The 27,906-nt window shown below is 40.6% G+C and overlaps 1 protein-coding gene across 4 annotated transcripts in view; it reads left to right on the top strand.

The window, feature by feature from the left end:
• Positions 1-27,906, top strand: part of GBE1 (1,4-alpha-glucan branching enzyme 1) — a 330,020-nt gene that overhangs the window by 54,948 nt on the left and 247,166 nt on the right. For all 4 annotated transcript variants that reach the window (XM_075073100.1, XM_032778566.2, XM_075073098.1 and 1 more), the window contains exon 2: positions 23,172-23,341. In XM_075073100.1, coding sequence (XP_074929201.1) covers positions 23,172-23,341 — 170 coding nt within the window. The remainder of the gene's footprint in view (positions 1-23,171; positions 23,342-27,906) is intronic.

Consider the following 27,906-nt stretch of genomic DNA (forward strand, 5'->3'; position numbering starts at 1 on the left):
CTTGCCCACATGCTCAGGGTTTAGCTGATCGCCATATTTGGGGTCGGGAAGGAATTTTCCTCCAGGGCAGATTGGCAGAGGCTCTGGAGGTTTTTTGCCTTCCCCTGCAGCGTGGGGCATGGGTCACTTGCTGGTGGATTCTCAGCTTGAGGTCTTCAAACCACAATTTGAAGGCTTAAATAACTCGGACATAGGTTAGGGGTTTGTTATAGAAGTGGATGGGTAGAGTTCTGTGGCCTGCTTTGTGCAGGAGGTCAGACTAGATGATCATATTGGTCCCTTCTGACCTATGAGTCTGAGACTCTGGGTAATGTGTATGACATTATGGCTGGCTTTGCAGAAATGGGTTTCTCTAACTGTGGAAGGTGATAGATGAGACATTATATTCCAATTCTGACACCAGCTCACCTAGTCTCCAAGTACGTTAATTGGACAAGGTATTTCTTGATGGTTCTCTAGGTGTTTGTGGATCACTGTGTGCATTTGATTGATATTAATATAGACTGGCCCGGAAAGGTGCATGTTACATGCATCTTTCATAACACTGACCTGTTCAGGAAGCTGCAAGCCTGGACTTTTTTCCCAGACCAGAAGATCACTGTAGTGGAAGTCGAAATGCCCATTGTGATCCTTGGAGACTCCGCTTACCCTTTAATGCCATAGCTCATGAAACCCTACACAGGGAGCCTTGACCGCATCAAGGAGCAGTTCAACAGGCTGAGCCGATGGAGAATGACTGTGGAGTGTGCTTTTGGCTGTTTAAAGGACTGCTGGCATGCTCTGTATGGGAAGCTGGACCTGGCCGATGACAACATACTCGCGGTTATATCCATGTTCTGTACCCTCCATAACATTTGTGAAGGCAAGGGTGAAAGATTTACTCAGGCATGGAACTCGGAGGTTTCAACACCTGGAGGCTGAATTTGAACAGCCAGAGAGCAGGGCTATTAGAGGGGCTCAACGCAGGGCTGCAAGAATTAAGGATACCTTGAAGGAGTAATTTGAGGCTGAAAGCCACCAGTAATGTCTGGTGCCCTGCATGGGAGTGAAGTGCAGTGGTTCCAGTGTTAGTAGGAACCTGTGTTAGCTACACTGACTTACCTCAGCCCAGGAAAGCAACAGGCACTGCATCTTTTACTTTATGCAATAATAAAGAATTTTTTCAAAGCCAAAAAAATTTATTCAAAAGAAACACAACTGCTTGGGAAACAAAGGGCAAGGGGGTGGAGTGGGGATCGGTACAATCACAGATTTGCGTATGTCCTGTTGTTATACTCAGCCTTTCTGTCTGGATTGCTGTGCAATTACTGCTGCACTTCAGGATGGCTATAATGCATGGTGATGGGGATTGAGTGCAGTGGGTAAGGGTCATAGTTTTCAGGGCTGGGTGGTGAAGCTACAGGTGTTGGAGGTAGCTGGTGGCGATAAGAACCTGGATGTTGGGGAAAGTGAGTTGGAGGTGACATAGGGGCACAAGGGTAAGTTTTTTGGGACAAGGGCTTCAGGGACGGTGGGCACAGTAGTGCTCTGCCTGCATGGCTACAAGCACCTGGAGCGCCAAGCGGACTCAATCCATGATGCTTATCAGATGATTCATGCTGTGCTGCCAGAGCTCCAAGCTTTTGTGCCAGTGTTCCTCATTCTGCTGGCGGATCCTCCTTTCACTCTTCCTCCACTCCTGTGCTTTTAGATTTCTCATTAAGGGACTGCTGCATTACTTCATGCAGCATATTGTCTTTGCTTCTACGTGGCTGCTTCCTAATTCTTTGGAGTCTTTCGGTTGGAGATAACACAGACAGCTGAGATCTCAAGGTTGCATCTGTAAAGGCAAAATGCATCACTTAACAGAGGCAGCATTGTTCACACCAGACAGAGCAATGATTTCCCCCATGCTTAAAGACAAGCACAGTCTACACAAGAGCGTAATTTGCCCGTCCCAAAGCGAGTGTGCACAACCCATGGGACCCCTAAATGGCAAGTAAGCACAAGGTCAAGGGGGACTGAATTGTTTCATAGCTGTATTTTCCTTTGGGTTTTTGTGCTTTTGGGAGAGCCAACAGCTGCAGGGGGCCCTATAGTGAACACTGTCCCCACATTTTCCACAGGAGTTAATTCTGGAAGATATCTCGCTGCTGAGGGTTCCCTGGGAAGCAAAGGAGAGTCTTCTACAATGTGGCTTCCACTCTGGCCCGTATGCAGCTTGTCTGTGTGCAGCAGGTCCCCCCCACCTAACGAGACAGTGGTGCGGACATCTTAGCTGACTGGGACAAGGATCACAGTGGCTCTCCCAAGAAACCTGCAGAAGCGCGTTGTCCAACTCCTGGATGAGACCTTTGACAAGATCACTGAGGCTGATTACCATGATCTGAGAGCGCAGATCAATGCCCTATTCCACATCTAAGTGCCCACACTGAATAATTTTCTTCCCAAAATAAATCCGCTTACCGAAAACGTCTTCTAGTGTTGGTCCTTCCCCAAGCACCGGCCGCCGTGACTGTCTATCTTCCTTCTGGCTTAAGAACAGCTCCTGGCTACATGCATCTAGGGATTCCAGGGTATCTTCCTCCTCAGCACCCTCGCTCCTGCTTTCCTCCTCTTGCCTTGTTGAACTGAGCTCTGAAGTGTCCCTGGTGGTCCTCAGAGTGGAGGTGGGGTCACCCCCAAGTATCACATCCAGCTTTATGTAGAAATGGCAATTTGCGGGGGCTAGGGCTGGCTCCAGGGTTTTTGCTGCCTCAAGCAGCAAAAAAAAAAAAAAAAAAAAAGCCGTGATTGTGCTCTGCCGCCACCGCTTCAGTCTTCGGTGGTAATTCAGCGGCTCGTCCTTCGCTCCGAGAGGGAGTGAGGGACTTGCTGCTGAAGACCAGGACGTGCTGCCCTTCATCACTGGCCGCCCCAGGCAGCTGCTTGGTGGGCTGGTGCCTGGAGCCGGCCCTGACCGGGGCAGCACCAGAGCGACGGTTTGCCTCGTGGGCTTTGCGGTAGGCATTCCCCAGCTCCTTCACTTTAACCCTGCACTGCAGTGCATTCCAGTAATATCCCCTTTCCATCATGTCCCTTGATATCTGCCTGAAGGTATCGTAATTCCTATGGCTGTAGCACAGAGACTGGACAGCTTCCTTCCCCGCAAAACATTGATGCAGTCCAGCACCTCGCCATTGATCCATACTGGGGATCGCCTGGCCTGTGGAGGCATGGTCACCTGGAAAGACTGACTGAGAGCACTCCATGCTTGGGGGATTTTCAGAATTCCCAGAGAATTTAAAGGGTGGGTCTGATGGTTGGTCACCTGAGGGCAGGGCCGTAGAGTTCAAAGTGATGACCAGAGCAGCTAGAATAGGCATTTTGGGACATTTCTGGAGGCCAGTCAGAGTGCATTAACAGACCAGGGTGTCCACACTGGCGCTGCGGCACTCCGGCTGGAACTCATCAAATGTTGTTCCACTTACCGAGATACAGTACCAGGAGCTCTTTAGCCACAGAGTCTGGCGCTCTATGCGCCTTGCTAGTGTGGATGCATCGTGAGTTAGAGCACACTGGGCTGCTTTAATGCGCTCTAACTCGCAAGTGTAGCCATGCCCTGAGAGACACTAGAGCATAGGTTTGCATTCCTGACTCTCTTGGCTAATCACCATTGATGGACCTATCCTTTGAACTTTTCGAATTCTCTTTTGTACTCAGTTATACTTTTGGCCTTCACAGCATCTCCTGGCAATGAGTTCCACGGGTTGACTGCACATTATGTGAAGAAGTAATTTCTTATGTTTTAAATCTGCTGTCTATTACTTTCATTGAGTGACACCTCTATTCTTGTGTTGTGAAGGGGAAGGTAATATTTCCTTATTCACTTTCTTCACCCTAGTCATGATTTTATAGACCTCTGTCATATCCTCCACGTTCTCTCCCCCACCCTCCCCCGGATTGTCTTCTTTTTTTTTTTTAAACAGCATCATAGAATATCAAGCTTGGAAGGGACCTCGGGAGGTCATCTAGTCCAATCCTTTGCTGAAAGCAGGAACTAAGGGATGATTTCAGTTGGGGACTGTCAAGCCTGACCTTAAAAACCTCTAAGGATTGAGATTCTGTCACCTACCTAGGTAACCCATTCCTGTGCTTCACCACCCTCCTAGTGAAAGTTTTTCCTAATATTCAACCTAAACCTTCCCACTGCAACTTGAGACTGTTACTCCTTGTTGTGTCATGTGCTGCCACTGAGAACAATCTAGATCCGTCCTCTTTGGAACCCCCTTTCAGGTAGTTGAAAGCAGCTATCAAATCCCCCCTCATTCTTCTCTTCTGCAGACTAAATAGTCCCAGTGCTCTCAGCCTCTCCTCATAAATCATGTGCTCTAGTGCTGTAATCATTTTTGTTGCCCTCCGCTGGACTCTCTCCAATTTTTCCACATCCTCCTTGTAGTATGGGGCCCAAAACTGGACACAATACTCCAGATGAGGTCTCGCCAATGTCCAAGATGAAACATTCCCAGTCTTTATGGAAGCTGATTCATACCCCACATCATGTTGCCGTTTTTTTGTACTTTTTCTGTTCATGCGTGTCTATGTATATAATATGTACACACTTTGTTTTAGAGATGGGGTGACCAGAACTGAATGCAGTGTTCAGTGTGGACATATCATGGATTTATATAGTGGGATTGTGATATTTACTGTCTTATTATCTATCCATCCTTTTCCTATTGATTCCTCACATTAGATTTTTTTTGACTGATGCTGCACATTGAGCAGATGTTTTCAAAGAACTATGCATAATGACTCCAAGATCTTTCTTGAGTCGTGAAAACTAATTTTGACTCCATTATTTTGTATGTATCTTTGGGATTCTGTTTTCTAGTGAACACTGCTTACATTTATCAGCGTTGAATCTCATCTGCCATTTTCTTGCCCAGTCACTCAGTTTTGTGAAATCCCTTTGTAACTCTCTGCAGTCAGCTTTGGACTTAATTATCGTGAGTAATTTTGTATCCTCTGCAAACTTTGCCACTTTACTGTTTACCACCTTTTCCAGATAATTTATGAATATATTGAACAACATAGGGTCCCAGTGAAGATCCTTGGGGGGTCTCTGCTGTTTACATCTATCTATTGTGAAAACTATTTATTCCTACCCTTTGTTTCTTGTATTTAACCAGTTCGTGATCCATGAGAGGACCTTCACTCTTATCCTGTGACTACCTACTTTTCTAAAGATCCTTGAGGTACCTTGCCAAAGGCTTTCTGAAAGTCCAAGTATGCAATATGCACTAGATCACACTTTTCTACCTCTTTGTTGTCCTCCTTAAAGAATTCTAATAGATTGGTGAGGCATAATTTCCCTTTTCAAAAGCCATGTTGAGTCTCCACAAACATACTATGTTCATCTGTGTCTGATAATTCTGTTTGCTGTCGTTTCAACCAGTTAGGCTTACTGGCCTGTAATTGCCTGGATTGCATCTGAAGTATTCTTTTAAAAATCAGTGTTACATTAGCTGTCCTCTAGCGGCTGATTTAAGCAACAGGTTACATACCACAGTTAGTAGTTCTACAATTTGATATTTTTAGTTTCTTCAGGACTCTTGGGTGAATACCATCTGGTCTTGGTGGCTTATTACTGTGTTTAATATCAGTTTATTCCAAAATCGCATATCTGAGGAGGTCCATAGTAGCAGTTTGTCTGCTGTACATATTAGGAAATACTACAGTGGAACTTTTGCATTCCTGCTACTAGCTATGCAGGAAGGAGTACTTAGGAGCCTTGTTACATGGGAGGGAATAATCTTTGCTGTTCCTCTGCCAAGATGCATAGGAAAGGAATCTGGAGGCTTTCAGCAGAAGCAATACTCTCATGCACCCTAGTCCATAGAAAACCTTATAGTGGTTATAAAGTGTCCTAGCTAGATCTCTTGGGAGCTGGAGAAAATTGTAGTGGGATGTTTTCTTGTGAAAACCAGTCTATTTATTTTTAAATTTGCAGCATTCCTTACTTTTTTCCTTAAAAGGGAGTTTTGACTTTTTTAAATCTTACAGTTAGGGTTGCACCAGTAATACAATCATTTTACAAAATGCATACACTAAGTTAAAAATCTTGTAATGAAAAATAATGCAAATAACTAGGAAAAGTAACATAAATATTTTATTACTACATCAGTTCATATACCTGAGTACATTATTGATGTGAAAGTTCTCCTCGCACACTTCAGTGACAGCTTTAACTGGTCCAAAATACATAGCACAAAGACAATATACACATTGATAAGGTCTTTCTCTAGCAAAAAGTCTGCCTGCCTGACTATTGAGACAGTAGCCATGTATTTTCACCATAAACGTATAGACTGTCTCAGCAATGTATAGTAATCAGTCTGGTGGTGGGTTTTTTTTTTTTTTTGCGTATACAGTACACCTGTGCTGAACTTATGTTCATTTACTGGATTGTCTCTCTTGGCAGTTTTAGAGCTAACAACTTAAGTAACTTTCCTTCAGTATTCAGAGTATTTCTGTGAATAGGTAAGTGGAAGCAAATATGCAGATAATGAGGGAACTTTTATTTTTGTTAACTTTGACCCATGAAAACTAACCAATTTTTTCCTGTTAAGCTTTTGCCCACAATCTTCTATGTTGATGTAATTCTATAACTCATTAGTTGAGTCTGTGAATTGTCCTATTTGAATGACAGCTGAAATACTTTTCTTGTTGATTAATATTGTTTTATTTCTATTTTTTGTGAACAGCACTCTGCTGAATTAAATCTGTGTTGCACTATAAATGTGCATGAGCAGGAGAGGTTGGCATAAAATGCAGCAATGAACATTGTAGATTTGTGACATTATAAAAGTGAAGACTAGTTAAAATATGTAAAACTATTTTCCTATCCTGTAGAGCTTAGATTGCAGACACATATATAGTATAACTCATGACATCGGATGTGTGTATATAAAAAAGAAAACAAAAACAAACACAACCAGGCGCTTCTGAATGCCCTTTGCTCCACAGTGTGTGCATGAAATTTGGAAACTATTTCTTTGAATGGCTGGCCTTCACTGAAAAGGTTATTTTTGACTAACTTTGATTAACAAATCTTTAAGTTTCTAATTCACATCTTCCCCTTACACGACAGCACCAGGAAATATATCAGGCCTACAGCAAATCCAAAAACTGCAGCCACTGTCAAAGAAGCTAGGGGACTAACCTATAATCCTGCTTGGCTTCAGATGGAAGGCTTTCTTTTGGCAGCTTTCCAAGCTGAAAATTAGGCTCACAGTACAGAGTTAGCAGAATTTTTCTAGGCTTCTGTCAGGAATAAGGAGTGTCCTATGTCCTGTCTCTTTCTTCTTGGATTAATGCATTTATATTTGGACAAGTGTAGAGATGTAATATTACAATACATGTACAGTGATATGGTATCTTTCCTCAGTTGTTTTTTCTATTTTTAAAATCTACTTCAAAAGTTCCCAGAAGAGTTGGGGAAGTGTTCAAATATCACTTCCTAAGCTAGTCAAACGTGCTGTCTGCCGGGTGCTAAGATATGGGATGTGGACCTGAGGCTGAAGAGGATCCGAACGGGAGTGGGAAAGAATCCGCTGATTGCCCTTCATGTAGAAATGAATGATAATGGCTACATTCTTGCTGGGACATATCAAGGGAGACTGTGCCAGGCTGGGGAAGACACTTAAGGAAATCGAGGCTCAGGTGATCTTCAGTGGGATTCTGCCTGTTCATAGAGAAGGGCAACAATGGTGTAACAAGATTATGGTGACCAACAGATGGCTCAGGCAGTGGTGCTATAAGGAGGGCTTCGGGATGTATGGCCACTGGGAAGCATTAATGGACAGAGGACTGTTCTCTCGGGGGTAGACTTCACCTGAGTAAGGACGGAAATAGACTTCTAGGATGGAGGCTGGCACAACTGATTAAGAGAGCTTAAAACTAGGAATTTGGGGGAGATGATTGGGAGATATCCAGGTAATCGCAACGCTGGAATTTACCATTGAGAGGGAAGAAAAAGTAAGAAAGGATACAGCCGTAGGTAGGAGAATGGACATAAGGAGGAAGGGTAGTGTAGTATCAGCCTAATAGGTGATACTTGTGGTAGAATGTCTGCGCCTAATCAGGTAAAGAATGTCAGTGAAGCCAAACGGCAAAAATTAAGATGTTTGTACACTAATTCGAGAAGCCTAGATAACAAAATGGAGGAACTAGAGCTACTGGTGCAGGAAGTGAAACCGGATATTATAGGGATAACAAAAACATGGTGGAATAGTAGTCATGACTGGAGTACAGGTATTGAAGGCTATGTGCTGTTTAGGCAAGACAGAAAAAAAGGCAAATGTGGTGGAGTAATGCTGTTTGTCAATGCGGTAGACTGTAAAGAAATAAGTGATGGAATGGATAAGACAGAGTCTGTCTGGGCAAAAATCACACTGGGTGAAAAAGCTACTAGAGCCTCCCCTGAGAGAGTGCTTGGAGTGTGGTGCAGACCTCTGGGATCCGATCTGGATATCGATAGAGACGTCTTCAATGTTTTTAATGAAGTAAACACTAATGGGAATTGTGTGATCATGGGAGACTTTAACTTCCCAGATACAGATTGCAGGATAAGTGCTAGTAGTAATAATAGGGCTCAGATTTTTCTGGATGCGACAGCTGATGGATTCTTTCACCAAGTAGTTAAGAACCAACAGGAGAGGATGTCATTTTAGATTTGGTTTTGGTGAGTAGTGAGGACCTCGTAGAAGAAATGGTTGTAGGGGACAGCCTTGGTTTGAGCCATCATGAGCTAATTCAGTTCAAACTAGATTGAAGGATAAACAAATATAGATCTGGGACTAGAGTTTATTTCAAAAGGACTAACTTTAAAGAATTAAGGAAATTAGTTAAAGTGGATTGGACTGAAGAACTTGTTGATCTAAAGGTGGAGGAGGCCTGGAATTACTTCAAGTCAAAGTTGCAGAAACTATCAGAAGCCTGCATGCCAAGAAAGAGGAAAAAATTCATAGGCAGGAGTTGGAGACCAGGCTTGGTCTCCATTTCAGAGAGGTGATTAAGCAAAAGCAGAAAGCCTACAAGAAGTGGAAGATGGGAGGGATTAGCAAAGAAAGCTACCTTATTGAGGTCAGAACATGTAGGGATAAAGTGAGAAAGGCCAAAAGCCATGTAGAGTTGGACCTTGCAAAGGGAATTAAAACCAATAGTAAAAGGTTCTATAGCCATATAAATAAAAGAAAACAAAGAAAGAAGAAGTGGGACCTGCTAAACACTGAGGATGGATGGAGGTTAAGGATAATCTAGGCATGGCCCAATATCTAAACAAATACTTTGCCTCAGTCTTTAATGAGGCTAATGAGGAGCTTAGGGATAATGGAAGGATGACAAATGGGAATGAGGATATGGAGGTAGATATTACCACATCTGAGGTAGAAGCCAAACTCGAACAGCTTAATGGGACAAAATCGGAGGGCCCAGATAATCTTCATCCAAGAATATTAAAGGAACTGGCACATGAAATTGCAAGCCCATTAGCAAGAATTTTTAATGAATCAGTAAACTCAGGGTTGTACCGTATGACTGGAGAATTGCTAACATAGTTCCTATTTTTAAGAAAGGGAAAAAAAGTGATCCGAGTAACTATAGGCCTGTTAGTTTGACATCTGTAGTATGTAAGGTCTTGGAAAAATTTTGAAGAAGAGAAAGTAGTTAAGGACATTGAGGTCAATGGTAATTGGGAAAATACAACATGGTTTTACAAAAGGTAGATCGTGCCAAACCAACCTGATCTCCTTCTTTGAGAAGGTAACAGATTTTTAGACAAAGGAAATGCACAGTGGATCTAATTTACCTCGATTTCAGTAAGGCATTTGATACGGTTCCATATGGGGAATTATTAGTTAAACTGGAAAAGATGGAGATCAATATGAACATTGAAAGGTGGATAAGGAACTGGTTAAAGGGGAGACTACAACGGGTCATACTGAAAGGTGAACTGTCAGGCTAGAAGGAGATTACTAGTGGAGTTCCTCAGGGATTGGTTTTGGGACCAATCTTATTTAATCTTTTTATTACTGACCTTGGCACAAAAAGTGGGAATGTGATAATAAGGTTTGCTAGTTGACACAAAGCTGGGAGGTATTGCTAACACAGAGAAGGACCACGATATCACATCTGACCTTGTAAACTGAAGTAATAGTAATAGGATGAAATGTAATAGTGAAAAGTGCAAGGCTATGCATTTAGGGAGTAATAACAAGAATTTTGGTTATAAACTGGGGACACATCAGTTGGAAGTAACGGGAGGAGGAGAAGGACCTCGGAGTATTGGTTGATCACAGGATGACTAGGAGTTGCCAATGTGATATGGCTGTGGAAAAAGCTAATGTGGTCTTGGGATGCATCAAGTGAGGTATTTCCAGTAAAGATAAGGAGGTGTAGCACCATTATACAAGGCACTGGCGAGACCCCATCTGGAATATTGTATGCAGTTTTGGTCTTCCATGTTTAAGAAGGATGAATTCAAACTGGAACAAGTACTGAGTAGGTCTTCTAGGATAATCCGAGGAATTGGAAAAACCTGTCTTATGAAAGGCTAAACAAGCCAAGCTCTTTGAGTCTCCTAACCAAAAGAAGGCTGAGGGGAGATATGATTGCTCTTTATAAATATATCAGAGGGATAAATATCAGGGAGGGAGAGGAATTATTTAAGCTTAGTACCAGTGGACAGAAGAACACATGGATATAAACCTGACACTAGGAAGTTTAGACTTGAAACTAGATGAAGGTTTCTTACCATTAGAGGATTGAAGTTCTGGAACAGCCTTCCAAGGGGAGTAGTGAGGGAAAAGAGATGTCAAGTTTAGTCTTCAAGCCAGATAAGCTTATGGAGGGGATAGTATGATGGGATAGCCTAATTTTGGTAATTAATTGATCTTTGATTATCAGCAGGTAAATATGCCCAATGGTCTGTGATGGGATGTTAGATGGGGTGGGATCTGAGTTACTACAGAGAATTCTTTCCTGGGTGCTGTCTGGTGAGTCTTGCCCACAGGCTCAGGGTTTAGCTGATCGCCATATTTGGGGTTGAGAGGGAATTTTCCTCCAGGGCAGATTGGCAGAGGCCCTGGGGGTTTTTCACCTTCCTCTGCAGTGGGGGGCACGGGTCACTTTCTAGAAGATTATCTGCACCTTGAGGTCTTCAAACCATGATTTGAGGACTTCAGTAACTCAAACATATATGTTAGGGGTTTGTTACGGGAGTACGTGGTTGAGATTCTGTGACTGGCATTGTGCAGGAGGTCAGACTAGATCATAATGATCCCTTCTGACCTTAAAGTCTATGATTCTGTGGTTTAACAAGCACCAGAGATGTGGCACAATATCTGCTTAGATTGCTTTTGTGAGATGAGAAGAGTATTAAAACTCATGAAACTAGTGCTACTGTGAGAATTGCTAAGCACAGAAACAACCCTTTTAAGCAATGGGTGACAAATTTTACATCAGTGAACCCTTATTGTTTAACTTAATACATCAAAAGTGCCCATCTAGTGGTCTGTTTTAGTAGAAAATTATCACACACACAGTGGAAAACTTCACTTAAAAGACCACAAATAGACATCTCCTCTCCCTGCTCCTAATCTAAACCACCCTTTTCTCCCCGGCCTGTTAAAACACTATTCCTTGCCACCCCTTCTCCACTCCCAGTGGTATTTCATCTCAAAGTGACCATTGAAGAGACAGGCAACAAGAGAACTGATGCAAACCAACCTGCACGATGTCTAAATAGCACCCACCGATGTCAGATCCACTTTAAACTTTGAATCTCACCACTTTTTCTTCCTCATCCTAATTTCAGACAGTATCTATTTACTATGATATTGTATACCCATGCAGACCTCTACAAATTTTACCCTCCCCACTTCTGTATCAGATGGGGTCTCTTATCCCACTATCAAAAGCATCCCACTATAATTTATGCCTGTTACTCATTCTCCGAATAGGAAGAAAATAGTCCAAAGATGTTCCTGGTAGATGGAAGTGGTTGAAGGAAACAGAAGTTTGAGGATTTTCCATTTCTGAAGCACACCAGCCGGACACCAAAAGAGGGCATGTAGTGTCTTTTTAAATAGACGAAGCAAAGATAAACTTTGAAAAACTTATATTGAACAATAAACTCTCATGAGGATTTGTCCTTTTTAAAAAATCTTATGAACTCTTAAGGCACTTGATTGCTTTATGGAGACATGTGTTCTCAGATTTGACTTGCTTTGTCTTCAAGAAGTTTCTTCAGTGGTACTTCTGTTTAAAGTAGTATTGTGTTTTCAGTTGACTTAGCTGACAAGTCAAAATGATTAATAGATAAAAATAATAAGGTGGTAGTTCTGCTTATCAGAATTTAAATGGTGTCTCTGCTCTTTTTCTGGAAGCCTGACTGCTGCTCTCACTGCTACACAAATACTAGCCAGTAATGCCAGGCCTTGATGTCTATTTTGCCTGACTTTTTTTTTTTTTTTTTTCTTCCATTATTCCTTTATTTGAATCCAGTGTAGTAATGTTTCCTTAATCTGGCTGTCCAAGAATGCCTTACCTTCTCTGGTGTGATGTAGTGTCTTTACTTGTCTCTTGAATCCAATATTTTTCTTCTACCAGCATAGCTGCCAGCTTGTGCTTCACATACAAGAAGTCTCATTCTGGCTTCGGACAGGAAGTAAAATCTGACATACATCTGTGCCCGGTCACAGCCAGTGTTCCCTCTAATTTTTTCAATGTATGCGCGGAATGAATTTTATGTGCACCATATTGAGGTAATGTGCAGATGCCACCAGTAGAAACCAAAAACCTAGATAAAATATATAATATTTTAAGTTACCATAGGGATAATTACTGTAGCCAGGACAGGTTAGGCATTTTAGAACTCACTACTCAAAAATTTAAATTTAAGTGTAAGAGAAAAATAAAAATTATGAAATACATAGATCAGTCAAAAAACTAAAATAATGCACTTTGAAAGAAGTATCAAGAAATAACAACCATACGTGTGTGTGTGTGTGAGAGAGAGACGTGCATTGCCCATTTAAGTACGCTGCCCTTTTAAGTAGATCAGTAAATTCAGACACAGCAGGAGCTGCCAGCAAGCTCCCTCCATCCTGAGCCCTGCTGTGTTCTCCCCCACTCCACTTTGTGGAGGTGGGATACAGGAACAGGGGGAGGGGACATACGGACATCAGCACCCTCTCCCACTCTGCACAGCAAGCAGGAGGCTCCTGGGAGCAGCTCCAAGGCAGGGGCAGCACATGGCAGTGGGAGGAGGGACACCTGAACTGCATGGCACTTGATAGCTTGCTGGGTGACTGCCCAGCTGCTCAGTTCACAGGGATTTTAGGTCACAACCACAGTTGTAATTTAGTTGAAATGACAAATTTATTTTTCACAAGGCTTCTAACAAAATTTAATGAGGGGTTGAGAAATATTTTTAATTAAGAGTAGGAACTGTTTTGAGACGGAATAAATGGTTAGTTTTCAACATGGCACAAGGTTAACAGTGGCAAGCCTCAAAATCGGTGATAGGGTCAGCATTCTAATATAATCTTAATCTGGAAGTGGGATTAATATTGAAGGGGCAATATTTGCAGATGACACAACTTAGTCGGGTTGGAAGACTTCATATTTAACAAATATGCAAATGGACACTATGATAATGGATGAAATTCAGTGCAAACAAATACGAGAGACTATTCTGGAAGAAATAATAAGACCAACTCCATACGAATTACTGGGTTCTAAAATGAATGTAAAGTCAGTTGCATTTTGGGGGTTGGAAGAACTGAGTTTACTTGAGCTGTCTAGAGTGTAGACAAGCTTTGTCTAAAGTACAGTGGTAGTGAATATCCTAAAATGTTAAAATGTGTAAGGAATGGGGTAGAAAACTATTGTTGGAAATATAATGGCATTATATTGACTTGCCTGGAAAACTGAGCCGTTTTGGTCATATTAAAGCAAAAAGATAGTGATCCAGAAGTGCGTGACAAATGATTAGAGACTTGCAAAATGTCCATAAGATGAGTGGAAAGTTTATTGGCAAGCAGGTTAATAAGAGGGAATGTGAGAAGTACAGTATAATAAAAGAACAGTATAGAGGAAGTAAATTGGATACTATTTACTCTTCCCTGTAATACGACAAGGGGGAAGTCCAATTAAAATGAAAGGGAACAAATTTAAAGCACATAAAATGAAATATTTGTACATCATATATAATAAAGCTTTGGAACTCATTGCAATGTAAATGAGGTTGAGTTCAGTAGGATTTAAAGGATTATTTGTTTTGTATGAATAATGAACATCCACAATTACACTAGGCAACCAAAAAGTATTGGGAATATAAACACTCATACTTCAAAGCAGAAGCCAACTACTGATGGAGAGAAGTTGGGAAGAAACTCTTCTCTCCCCGCACCCATGGACAGACTTTTATCATAGCAGCAGGGTTTCTTGCCTCTCCTTCTAAGTAACTGCTACTGACTCTTTCAAAGACCAGATAGTGATCTGATGAATTCTAGAGGGACCTGAAGTAGGGTTATTATGGAAATTCATAGTGAAGCTGGATCAACTATTGCTCCTTCATTGTTCGTTCTTTAGCAATAGTGCTTTTTGTTAAACAGTGGAGTAAGTTTGGGCAGTGTTCCTTCAAAAGGTGGATGCATGCTTAACATAACCAGCAGTGCCAGTCAAAATCCTGCTGATTTGGGAGAAGTTGGCAAGGAATGAATTTCTGACTTTGTGGGATGATGTCTCCCGACCCCCCTTTTGGTAGGGAATTCAGATTTTTGTATAAAGCTTATTTTGCTCCGTATTGCTGTAGAAAGGTAAATCTTATTCAGCATATTAGTGTGCTCCTTTAAGATAATAACATTACTTGCAGAATTAACAAGAAAACTGAAGCCAAACTAATATAGCGCACAAGGAGTCCAAATTTGAGAAGAAACAGATAACTTCTTATGTTTGCTTCTGTGACAAGGCCATTTAAAGATCATATTCCACAGTGCAACCAACTAAAATTAAATGCGGTAGAAATAAAGTGCTATGGACCAAGGTCACTATGTGCAGAACTTTGGTCCTTAATAATCTGTAGAGGTGTACTGAATCATACAAAAAATATTTTAAGGAAGTTTTATAAATAGTGCCCATTGCCATTCCCTTGATATTTGGGTTCTTTAGCCTTGTCAGTGTGTAAAGAAAGTCTTAAACTTTATGGAATAGTAGGGATTACCAACCAAAAAAGCTCTTCAGAAGTGATCAGCATTATCCCTGTTTTTTCCCAAAGCCTTTGTGCAGCCATTATTTTAGTCTGAGTTTTGTTTCAGACTTAGCAACTGTCAGTATTGTTGCTGTGGGACTTGTTTATTTTTTCCAGACTCAACCTTGGTATCTGATCATACAAAATAAGTCCATTAGCAATAGTTGACAGTGGACTCAACTGGGAATTATGTTACTTACAGCTCCATTTAAAATACTTCAGGTAAATAAAGCTTTTAAGAGGGTTGACTCTGAATTATTTTTGCTCTTAAAGCTTATTTTAATATGATTGAGAAGTCTGTGTGGAAGATTTCAGCAATAAGTATTCTGTGCTGAGAAGAAACTAAGCTGCTTATTTTAATATGGAAAAAAGGTTTACCATCTAGTACTTAATTTAAACCCTGTTGAATTCCAAAAGGAGCTTGTATAGTTACAGTAAACATGCATAGTAAACTAGATAAATTAATTTTAATGACTGTATTGTCTCAACATTGAAAACAAATTAATAACTATATTGCTCTTTCAGTTTACCTAGGTATGTGATTAATGTTAGTGTATTAAACATTCTGGTGTCTTTTGGCAATACGAAAACTTGAATGCTTAACAAGAACACAGTTTCAGATTAAAGTAATAAATCAGAATTACCAATGCCACACTCTTCAATTGGCCACACTCCTCAGTTGGCATTAGAAGTGTAGTATTTTGTCCCATGTACTTTTGGCAGCATGCCTCTTTATCAGCTACTGTCTTTGCAGTCACGCTTGTGTTCACGTCTTTGCTGCATGCTCTGCTGATTACCTTGGAAAAGGGCAACACTGTAACTGTTGAGATGACCTTTCAGTTTTTCTCTTGTGTAATATCAAACGTGAGGTAGCACAGTCTTTAGTCTAGTCTACTGATTTCTAGAAAGGAAAAGCTTTTTACATTTTCCACAGCATTTTGCTCAAATGTGATGTGGTTTCTCTGGAGTTATGTTTATTTAAAGAAAAGCCCCCAAACCAGAAATCAAAACCCTGCCATGGTAATCGCTGAAGAGAAGAGAATGTTTATAGCAAAAACAAACAATCGTGTTTCCATATGCAATGCATCTACAATTTTAGATGGTAAACAGGTATATTGAAACAATGAGCATTGAGTGAAATAGCTGCTCTTCAACTTAAAATGTTTGTAGGAAAATATCTTTATACAACAATGGACTAAACAGGAAATATTACATAGTTAAATTGAGCCAGTATGTACTAGGAAAGTATATAAAATGAAAGCTTAAACTCTGTTTTTGACTGCTGTAAATGAAAAACGTAGTCTAACTACTCTGATTACCGTGAAAAATAAATGCCGAATAACTTTGTTGAAATTGACTCAGAGCACTATTTTACCAAGTTTAGTTGTCATTTTCAAACGAAATACTTGATATCCCAGAATTTCTCTCAGATGGCTAGAGATGCTTCTTAGGCCCCGATCCTGCAAAGATTTACACAGGTGAGTAGCCATATTGAAGCAAATGGGGTTGTTTATGTGCATGTATTTTTGCACGATTGGTACCTTAGTAACTAGTTCTCTAGGCTTCTGGTAGAAAGAAATTGATACTGGGGAAGGGTAAATTTTTCAATATTTGTAACTTAGCTCTCAAATACTAGAATCTGATCAGAAAAATCAGTGAAATGACCTATGGAAAAAATCAGTCAGGATTTAAATCTTTTTCTAATCGCTTTCACCTTTTAGTTCTGAATTAACAGTGTGGATGTTGAATGTTAGGCAACTGGAAAAAACTTGCAAGATGCATTGACTGCCAAATTGCTGTCAGTACAGTCATTAATGTTGTAAAATATTAATGAGAAAATAAAATAGGGAAAGGGTTACAATTTTAACTAATTTACTCCATGTTTAAGAAAACACTGTTCCAGAATTCTGAAGTTAGCAATGATTTGCTTGCTGAAATATTATTAAAATAGACTGCTTACTTATTAGATTTAATTGCTTATTAGTATTTACATCTCTACCAGAATTAGCAGCTGCTGACTGGAAATGTCAAGAAAAACTTTATAATTATCATTTAATCTTTCCGAGTACTCTAGATTCTTTTCATCATATTTGTGGAAATTAAGATATTTCAGTGCTGGGACTCGCATGTTACTGCATTTTTTATTCATTTTTTAAAAAAATCAGATGTTCTGTATGGAGAACTTTAGGCTGAACAAATAATTGCTCATTAGTTATCCATAGTATAAATGAATTCATTTGTCGAACTTTAAACATTGTGTCCAGTTTGTATCTTCCATTATTACTGCAGACTTAGTTACTGATTTGTAGATGAGAATGCAGTAAACATTTTCCCTACTTTTAATGGAGGTAAGAAAGGTAATTAAAATAAAGCTTCTGCTTAGCCCCACCGTAGGCTTTTGTTGGCCTGCTCTGTTTGTACTACTGAGAGATTGTACCTGCTGAAGAAGCCGCAGACACTCCCTCAAAGTGAAAGGCATAATAAACCTTGAAGGCTGAAGTGACAGTAGGGATAGTTTTAAATTGTGTGTGTGTGTGTATAGGGGGACAATAAAAGAAATGTAGAATAATTTCAGTTAGTTATAGTGGGATACTACAAGGCTGTGTTTTCTGGAGAAGACTCTTTTACAGTTATCACATACTCGCAAATTTACGCTAATTAACTGTGCCGCATGCAAGGCTTCCATTCTGATTTACTGTACACTAAACATTAATTTCCATAAGAGCTCACAAGTCCTTGTACCTCATTTAAATGAAAATGACAAATGATGTACTGGAATTTGAAAACATATAAAAGGGACATCAGGACTCTTACAGTAAATAAAACATACCCATTCCTATCTGTGCAAATGTTGAACTTTTAACTTTGATTCCAGATTGGTGCTGTCTGTTGGTGATCAATGGAGGGATAAATGTAATGTTAAACCACCGTGGTTTTCATGGCATTCCAATGAATAGCTCAAAGAAGAGGGAAAGATGAAGTATTTGCATATGGAATGACTTTAATAGTGCAGCTAGAACTTATAGGGGAAGGACACATTCACCCACACATAGACATCCTTGGATCATTGCGGAAATGAGGGAACTGTCCATTTTTTAAACTATCGGAAAAGCAAAGTGACAGGCTTCTCCAGTGGGCTTATCTGTGTAAAGTCAGCCATTGACCTTTGGTGCTTCTAAAGCAAGTTATTTGAACGTTAATCTTTTCTGTTCACTTTATACGTTACACTCCTGCACAAATGTTAGTTCACCTATTCTAAAATATATAAGCTGAAGTAAATAGGACTTGAAGAGTGAGTAAAATGGGGAAAGAACAAGTAGAGACTAAAAGGAATAAAGTGGGTATTTAATACGAATGCAAACCTTTCAGCAGATATGGCAAAGCAGATGTAGATAAAGGCTAGACATAACTGACCAAAATAGGTGAACTGTTACTGTGATGGTAAAGGAGTGTCAGCAGTACGTTGCATTGCAGTGGCTTGAAGGAGTGGTCCACAGCCTTTTTATTGCTGTTGTAAATCCCCTGGCAATGAACTGGTGGATGGCTTCACCCTCATCTCACTTTTTTGCCATGCTCCAACATAGGCATTGTATCTAATTTTTTCCTTTCAATATCTATCTGGTTTTGACCTGATGTAGCAGAGTTTGCAGCAGGAGCAGGAACAGATGTGAAAAGTGTTGCTCATCTCATGCATTTCTCACTTTTTCTTGCACAAATGGTAACGTGAGAGCATGAGTGACCCTTTCTCAAACAGACACTGTGAACTACAAGTCGAAAGGTGCGGGGGTTCAAATCCCAGTACTTCTGTGCACTGCATGGTCCCTTATTAACCAGGCACATACCCCTCCCTTAGGGGCAGGCAATTACCTTTAACTCATTTTGCAGATGATAACTGGTAGGTTGGTCACTGCAAGCAGAGATGGGATGCCAGAAGCTGGGAATGGGTGACGGGATGGATCACTTGATGATTAGCTGTTCTATTCGTTCCCTCTGGAGCAGCTGGCGTTGGCCACTCTCAGAAGACAGGATACAGGGCTAGATGCACTTTTGGTCTGACTCAGTATAGCCATTCTTATGTCTCTCCCACTCTGCCGTGCTGGCTTTTGGAAGCAATCTAAATCCATGTGCTTCTGTAACACTAACAGCATTCTCTTTGTCCATCTCTAGTGACTAGGTCAGTGAGATATAGAGGCTTGTGAATCTGCTGGTACCTCCATAGATGTGATCCTTTAGCTCAAGTGATAGAGGCTAATGCTTTAGGAACTAGAGATCCTGGATTCAGTTCCTGTGTATAACTCAAGGAGATTGTTTGTTTGTCTATGCTGTCTATAACCAGTAGAGTCAGGAACAGAACCCAGGAGTCCTCATAACCATTTGTTACCTAAGATGTCAGTTATCTACCTGAGCTAAGTATGGTGTCTCCCTCTGTAATCTGATCATCAGAGGCAGGCAGCCTACCTTTCCCCTTCCACTTCATTGATATCAGTAGCAGACACAAGAAGTCTGTGCTGGGGAGCTGAAGGTTGAGTTCAAATCCTGCTGAAAAAACATGGAGTGAGGATGGAGGACTAATATATTGGAGTGAGAATTCTGAAATAACTTACTTGTTAGAATTATTTTATATTGTAAAACATTTTTAGTAGTGAATTTAGATGTTGTGCTAACATTTTTTTTATTTTTATTTTGGTTAATGGGGTATGTTTTGAGGGTTACTTCTGAATTTATTGGAAAAGGGAAAGCTGAGAGGTCTTGCTGGTGAGCATTTGTGACTTTACCCAGGGTATAGTCTGGACTGATGGATAGCTATGTCCCCTCAGTGCTCCACGCTGGGCTGCCTTTTACCCTGCTTTGCTAGAGTAACCACTCCTGGCCTGATCTCACACAGCCTCCAGCGTGTAAATCACTCCCAGCGATACTGTATAGTGCAGACACTCATTAATTACATAAAAGAGCAACACCAGTAAACTAAGTCCCAGACTTAACAACAAAAATGTGCATCCTGTACTGGCCTCCATCCTCCTGGATGATGCAAGTTCATGTAAAGTCTGTCATTTATTAGCAGAAAATATGTACAAATCTAGTTATCCCAAATGGAGTTTCCCAAACATTTCAATCCAAACACACTGATTTATCTAAAACAACAAAACAAATGTATTAACTGTGGAAAGGGAGATTAAGTGACCAGTAATGAGGCAGAATTGGTTGCAAGGCAATAAAAAGTAAAATGTGATTTAACACTTAACAAGCTAAGCGAACAAAGGCCTCTCTCCCCACATGGTTCAGCCAGTAAAACTGCAGGAACTCTTTCAGTCAGGATCTTCCCCCCCCCTGTCCAATTCTGCTTTCTTTGTTCCTCGGCTGATTCCATAAGTAGAGAGCAAGGAAGATATGATTTGGGGTGTCTGCCCTGTCCTCTTATACGCCTTTCTCTTGTGCAAGAATCCTCTCCAACTGATGTTCAGGAGACAGTCTGTGTGGCCAGGGATCTGCTTCTTTGACAAAATATAGATGTCTCCTCCCCTTCCCCCCATGGAAGAGTGGCTACTTAATCAGATGATGGTCCCTTTGATCCCATAGACAGCTGGCTGCGGTGTTCACTAGTCTTTTGTCTCTGCAACCAATGAAAAAGACAAGCAGGTCCCCACCTCCTAGACTGCCAAAAACAAGGATGCTAAGAAACTTGATTTATTTGGGAGGAAGATTTATTCTACTGTCAGCCAACAATTTTGGGTGGCGAATCATCCAGCCCTGCTGGGCTGGTACAATTTTAATCTCTGGGCCAGCCTCAGAAACTTCCAGGAATCCCTCCCTAAGGGTTTGGCCCACGAGTTCGGCATGCTGGTGGAGGAGGGCACGGTGGTGTCCAGATGCTCCCTGCAAATGGCATGGGACATGGTGGACTTGGTAGCAAGGGTAGTTGCACTGATAGTGGTCATGCAACATTGTTCCTGGCTCCAGACTGCAGGCCTCTCCCAGGAGATGCAGACCTTGATCCAGGACCTCCCCTTTGATGGAATTGGTGTGTTCTCAGACCAAACAGATGACAAGCTACACGGGTTGAAGGACACTAGAGCTTATCATAAGCATCTTTCCTAAATCTGGACCTTAACGTCCAAAATCTGGGTGCTTGTATGAAACTCCCCCAAGCTTATTACCAGCTTGGATCTGATCTCGCTGCCACCATCCAAAATTTCCAGGGTTTTGGCCCCCTCTGGTCTCCCCAAAACCTTCCCTGGAGGGACCCCAAGACTCAGAAACCCTGAGCCTACAACAAAGGGAAATAACCCACTTCCCTTCCCTCTCTCTCTCCCACCCAGACTTTCCTCTCTGGGCTAACCTGGGAGTATTGATGCAATCTCTTTACATCACAATACCAAGAAGCATATCTCCTCTATTCCACAAAGAGACAAACCCCAAATACAAGGAAACAGAAGAGATTCTATCTCTCCTCCCCCTTAGCTTCTTCCCGCCCTGGGACACTAGGAGAGTTAAACACAGAGCGTAGTGTTTCCCCTCCCCCCTGTCTTTCCTTTCTCCTTAACCAGAGAAAAACTCAAACAGGTTTTAAAAAGAAAGCTTTATATAAAAAAGAAAGAAAAAAGACATAAACATATTCTCTGTAACAAGATGACAATACAGGGCTATTGCTTATAAGAAAAATATGAATAAACAGTCTGAGTCAAAAAGATATCCAATTTGAAACATTCCAGCAAGTTACACACATGTAAATACACCCAAAACAACATAAAAGCCTATATTGTTTTTCTACCTGTACTTACAAGTTGGAAACAGAAGATTAGAAGAAGAAAGAAGCTTCTCATAGCTGAGAGACAAACAAAAGACTCAGAGTCCAAAAATTCCCTCCCTGACTTTGAAAAATCCAGTTTCCTGATTGGTCCTCTGGTCAGGTGTTTGGTTCCCTTTGTTAACCCTTTACAGGTAAAAGAAACATTAACCCTTAGCTATCTATTTATGACAGGGCTACCCTTTGCTTGTTGGGCATGCACATGCCACAATCAGCCAGGAAGCCCTTCCAACCACTGCTGCTACCAAGACCTAACAGCCTGATCAGGGACCTATGAGGTGAAGGGCTGCTAGTTTTAGTTATCATCGCCCTTCTTCCTCCCACTCGCCAACCAAACTTGGAAGTCAAATACCCAGGGCCGGAAGTGATCATTTTGAGGGTGCACCTGAGAGCAGTGAACTAGTCTGTTGACCAGATGCTACAGGCCTTTTCCTCAACTGCCTTTCCCCCTGCCGCTCGGCCTGGTCGTGGTTTATGTTGGACCACTGGGTCGTGGACATAGTGGCCCAAGGCTATACCCTGCACTTCCTGGCTGCCCCTCCTTCCTGCCCCTCAAGCCCCATTTTCCCATCCCTCTTCAGGGGCCCTTCTCATGAGCAGCTAGCTGCCCACTTGCTCGAAGCCAAGAACATCATGGCAGATCACCTCAGCAGGACTTCTTATCTCGCCACAAATTGCCTCTCCATCCGGAGGTGGTCACTCTAATCTTTCACAGGTGAGAGTCTCCGCTGGTGGACTTGTGTGTGTCCAGACAGAACAGGAAGTGCCATGTGCTCTGTTCTCTGCAGGGCAGGGACATGGGCTCCTTGTTGGACACATTCCTCATTCTGTAGTCAGGAGTGTTGATGTATGCCTTCTTGCTGGGGCAAGATCACCAGACAATTGGGTACTGAAGATCATCCGTCACTTTTTTTTTAATACATAAAGGGATGTATAGTACCATAGTCTGAGGAAACACCACTGTACTCTGCCTAATCGAAAATACACCTGGGTATGCATTAAAATAAGAAATTGTCATGTGTAGATCTGAGTACCTACTGTAAACAAGATGGCTAAATTTTCTAAAATATATTTAATATTGTTGTTTGAAAGGTATACCCTGTTTCATGACCGATTGAAGAACATTGAAGAAAATGAAGATGGCCTTGATAAATTTTCAAAAAGTTACAAAACATTTGGAGTCAATCAACTTTTGGATGGTGGACTATATTGCAGAGAGTGGGCTCCAGGGGCAGAAGCAGTGTTTCTTACTGGCGACTTCAGTAAGTGTTTTTAAAGATTTTTCCATTTTGGTATTTCTCCTCTCTTATAATGCCAGATCTATTGCCATAATATAGATTATGGAGTCTGGTTGGTTGGTTGGTTGTTTTTTTAAGTGAAAAGTAGGGCAGTCAAGTAATTAAAAAAAATTATTGCTATTAATTGTGCAATTAATCGTGCCAGTAAAGATTAATAAATACCATTTAAATATTTTTGGACGTCTTCTACATTTTCTAATGTATTGATTTCACTTACAACACAGAATACAAAGGGTACAATGATCACTTTATATTTATTTTATTACAAATATTTGCACTAAAAAGAAACAAAAGAGTATTTTTCAATTCAGCTAATAAAAGTACTGTAGTGCAATCTCTTTATCATGAAAATACAACTTATATATGTAGCATTATATACAAAAAATCTCTATTTGAAAATAAAAATATGTAAAACTTCAGAGCCTACAAGTCCACTCAGTCCTACTTCTTGTTCAGCCAATTTTTCAGACAAACAAGTTTGTTTATATTTGTGGGAGATAATGCTGCCTGTTCGGTGTTTACAGTGTCACATGAAAGTGAGAACAGATGTTTATGTGGCACTTTTGTAGCCAACATCGCAAGATATTTTTGCCAGTTGTGGTAAAGATTCACATGTTCCTTCATGCTTCTCCCTCCATTTTAGAGGAAGTATGTCCATACTGATGACTGGTTCTGCTCAAGAATGATATAAATCAGTGCAGACTGACGCGTGTTCATTTTCATCATCTGAGTCAGATGACACCACCAGAAGGTTGATTTTCTTTTTTGGTGGTTCGGGTTCTGTAGTTTCCGCATCGGAGTGTTGCTCTTTTAAGACTTCTGAAAGCATCCTCTCCAGCTCGTCACCTCTCAGATTTTAGAAGGCACTTCATATTCTTAAATCTTGGGTCTTGTGCTGTAGTTATCTTTAGAAATCCCAAATTGATACCTTTTTTGTGTTTTGTCAGATCTGTAGTGAAAGTGTTCTTAAATCGAACATGCGCTCGGTTGTCATCTGAGACTGCCATAACACACAACATATGGCAGAATGCAGGTAAAATAGAGCAGGAGACATACAATTCTCCCCCAAGGAGTCCGGTCACAAATTTAATTAACACATTTTTTGTAACGAGCGTCATCAGCATGGAAGCATGTCCTCTGGAATGATGGTGGAAGCATGAAAGAGCATATGAATGTTTAGCATACCTGGCATGTAAATACATTGTAATCTCGGCTAAAAAAGTGCCATGTGAACCCTTGTTCTCACTATCAGGTGACATGGTAAATAAGAAGCAGGCAACTTTATCTCCCGTAAATGTAAACAAACTTTTTTGTCTGAGCAATTGGCTGGACAAGAAGTAAGACTGCGTTGACTTGTAGGCTCTGAAGTTTTACATTGGTTTGCTTTTGAGTGCAGTTATGTAACAAAAAATCTACATTTGTAAGTTGCACTTTCATGGTAAAGAGAGTGACTACACTAATTGTATGAGGTTAATTGAAAAAACTTTATCATTTTTACAGTGAAAATATTTGTAATGAAAATAATATAAAGTGAGCACTGTAAACTTTGTATTCTGTGTTGTAATTGAAATCAATGTCTTTGAAAATGTAGAAAAATATCCAAAATGTTTAATAAATTTCAATTGGTATTCTATTTTTAACAGCGCTATTAAAAATGCAGTTAATCATGATTTTAAAAATTTTGATTAAATTTTTTGAGTTAACTGCAATTAATTGACAGCCAATGGAAAAGATATCAAAATCTAAAGTAAGTTTACAAGTTTCCTGATGTGAGTTACCATTTTACCAATATCCTGGCATCTGAAGTTTTTCATAGAAAGGGAGAAGAGACCGAGCTGTTAATACCCATTGTATTTCAGAAACTAATCTTAAAATGTGCTTTTACATTCATTCTTTTACCATAAGGGTTAATCCCTGTAGAACCACTTAATCTTCTACCTCTTCAGAAATGAATTCTTACAAGTTGTTGCATTGTTTCATTATTCTGGATTTGGTTTTCACTAATGGATTTGGAAGGTTGTAAAAATGGGCAATTTGTTTAGGGAGGTGGTGATCTGGTGAAACCTTCCCATCTGACTTAAATATGAACTACAGAACTCCTTTATGTAGGATGAAGGTGTTTCAACATTCCCAAATCGATAACTATAAGTATAAAATTCAATGAACTTGCATTTCATAAGTGCTTGAAGACTTTCTTTTTTCCCCTTAAATTTCCTTCCCTAAAAGTGTGACTGGGATTCACATGGTATGATGTTATCAGTACTTAACCAGATATCTCACTCAAATGCCATCCAGCGCTCATCCATATGATACAGCCTGAGTCTATATAGGAGTCTGGAATTTATTGCTTCTGACCTTTTTTTAATATGTGAAAAGAGTTTACCTTGTGCTTGGAAATCTAGATTTTGTGTAAACGCATCTAATTAGCTACTGAGATGAGAACAGTTGTCCATAATGAAGGTCATCTCCTTGTGATGTTGTCTTTGGCCCCCATCCTTTCCCCTCCTCAGTACATCCCTTGGCTTGCACTGCCTCCCGCAGCCCCCATTGGCCTGGAACTGCGAACTGCGGCCAGTGGGAGCTGCAATTGGCTGAACCTGCGGACGCGGCAGGTAAACAAAACGTCCCAGCCTCCCAGGCGGCTTACCCTGGCGGGCCACGTGTCAAAGGTTGCCGATCCCTGACCTAGATTAATATTGAAAATCCATTGAATGTTTTTCTACATGTAGAGATCATTTAAGAGTGAAGTCATGTTTCAGATATCATTGGCTGTTGCACAAGAAATTTAAACTCAGGCCTTAGCTAAGAGAAAATGCATTTATCATTGTTTTAAAATATAAACAAACTTTTACAAAAGTACATTTCAGCATTCGTCTAAAAAAAAAAAAAAAAGTGTAGTTAAATCCCTTTACAAAATAACTGGTAATGAACTTCAGTAGTGAGGAAATAACTGGACTATCATTTGTTTCTTTTGGACCTGCAGTCAGATCACTTTTACATTTCAGATGAATTTCTTGGTAATGTGTGAAATTCAAACTTCTTTATAGCATTACGTTTTGCAGAGTGTGGGGTCAGCATAAACAAACTACCAAAAGGAAAAATTTTATAGCCACACTAAAATGGTGGTTGAACCTCATTTTCCAGGTGTCAGAAAATGGCCAGCTACAGCAGCTAATTTATATGTAAAGAGTTGGATAGAGTAATATCTAACGTTGATTATGATCATTTGAATGTGCAGACTGATTGTTCAAAAGAGCAAGATTATATAAATTTCGAACACTTCTGCTAAACATAGGAAAGTCTTTTCCTCTTAGAATTATACTTAATTCAATTGGTATACATTATCCTTAAGTTATTTATTTATTTATTTTTTGTCTTGATAATTTCTGTATTTTTTTTATTTTTGTGATATGTTTGGAAATCTGGTAGTGTTGACATACTTTGGATTTAAAAACAAATACACTGTTACATAAAATGGCAAATTCAGACTGGATTTCAAAATCTGAACGTCATCACAATAATTTTGAGTTGGAAAAAGGGAGCTTGTAAAACTTCATTCCTGTGGACTACCTTAGGAGCTAGCAGAAGTATTGAGATTCTGTCTAGAGAAAAATGAGTTTACATTGTAGCAAACTCCAAAGTGTACTTGGATTAGTTTCAAGTATCAGAGGGGTAACCGTGTTAGTCTGGATCTGTAAAAGCAGCAGAGAATCCTGTGGCACCTTATAGACTAACAGACATTTTGGAGCGTGAGCTTTCGTGGGTGAATACCCACTCATCAGACGCAGTAGTGGAAATTTTCAGCGGGTAGTATATATATGTACAAGCAAGCTAGAGAACAAGTTTCAATCAAGGAGCGATGGGGGCCCTTTCTATCAGTAGACGTGTGAAACCAAGGAGGAGAAAACTGGTTCTGTTATTGAAAGATTCACAGTCTATTAGGTCCAGACGGATGTGGTCCAATTCAAGATGAACCTGAGAGTTCAGCGTTTCTCTTTGTGTCGGTCTGAAGTTTTTTGCATGAGGATGCCCTTTAAGGTCTCTATAGATGTGGCAGGGAGTGAAGTGCTCCTAACAGGTTTGTATATTACATTCCTTATCTGATTGTTTACCATTACTCCTATTCCGTTATGCCGTCCGTTTGGCGATTGTACATAGCCGAGAGGGCATAGCTGGATATGATGGCGTTATATTACATTGTGAGATGTGCAGGGAATACCAGGATGATGCTATCTGGTTAGTTCCTGTGTTGGTTTGTCACATATCACCTACGACTTGTGCTGATATGTGGGCAGAGATTGGCATCGAAGGATTTGTTTAGATGGATTGGTCCTGAGACTGAGAGTTGCTATGTATGGTTGTGGCAGTGCTGTGGTACGTTTCAGTTGGCAGGTTGGTATGTGGCAGGATGGCCTGCCACCCAAGACTGTGAAGTTTGGGATCATGTCAGGATGGGTGTTAATCCCTGTGATGCAATTGAGGCGTTTTAGCTGGGGGCTGTATGGCTGACAGTGAGTCCTGTGGTTTTT

The sequence above is a fragment of the Chelonoidis abingdonii genome, chromosome 1 (genome assembly GCF_003597395.2).
Source record: "Chelonoidis abingdonii isolate Lonesome George chromosome 1, CheloAbing_2.0, whole genome shotgun sequence".
Classification (NCBI taxonomy): Eukaryota; Metazoa; Chordata; order Testudines; family Testudinidae; genus Chelonoidis; species Chelonoidis abingdonii.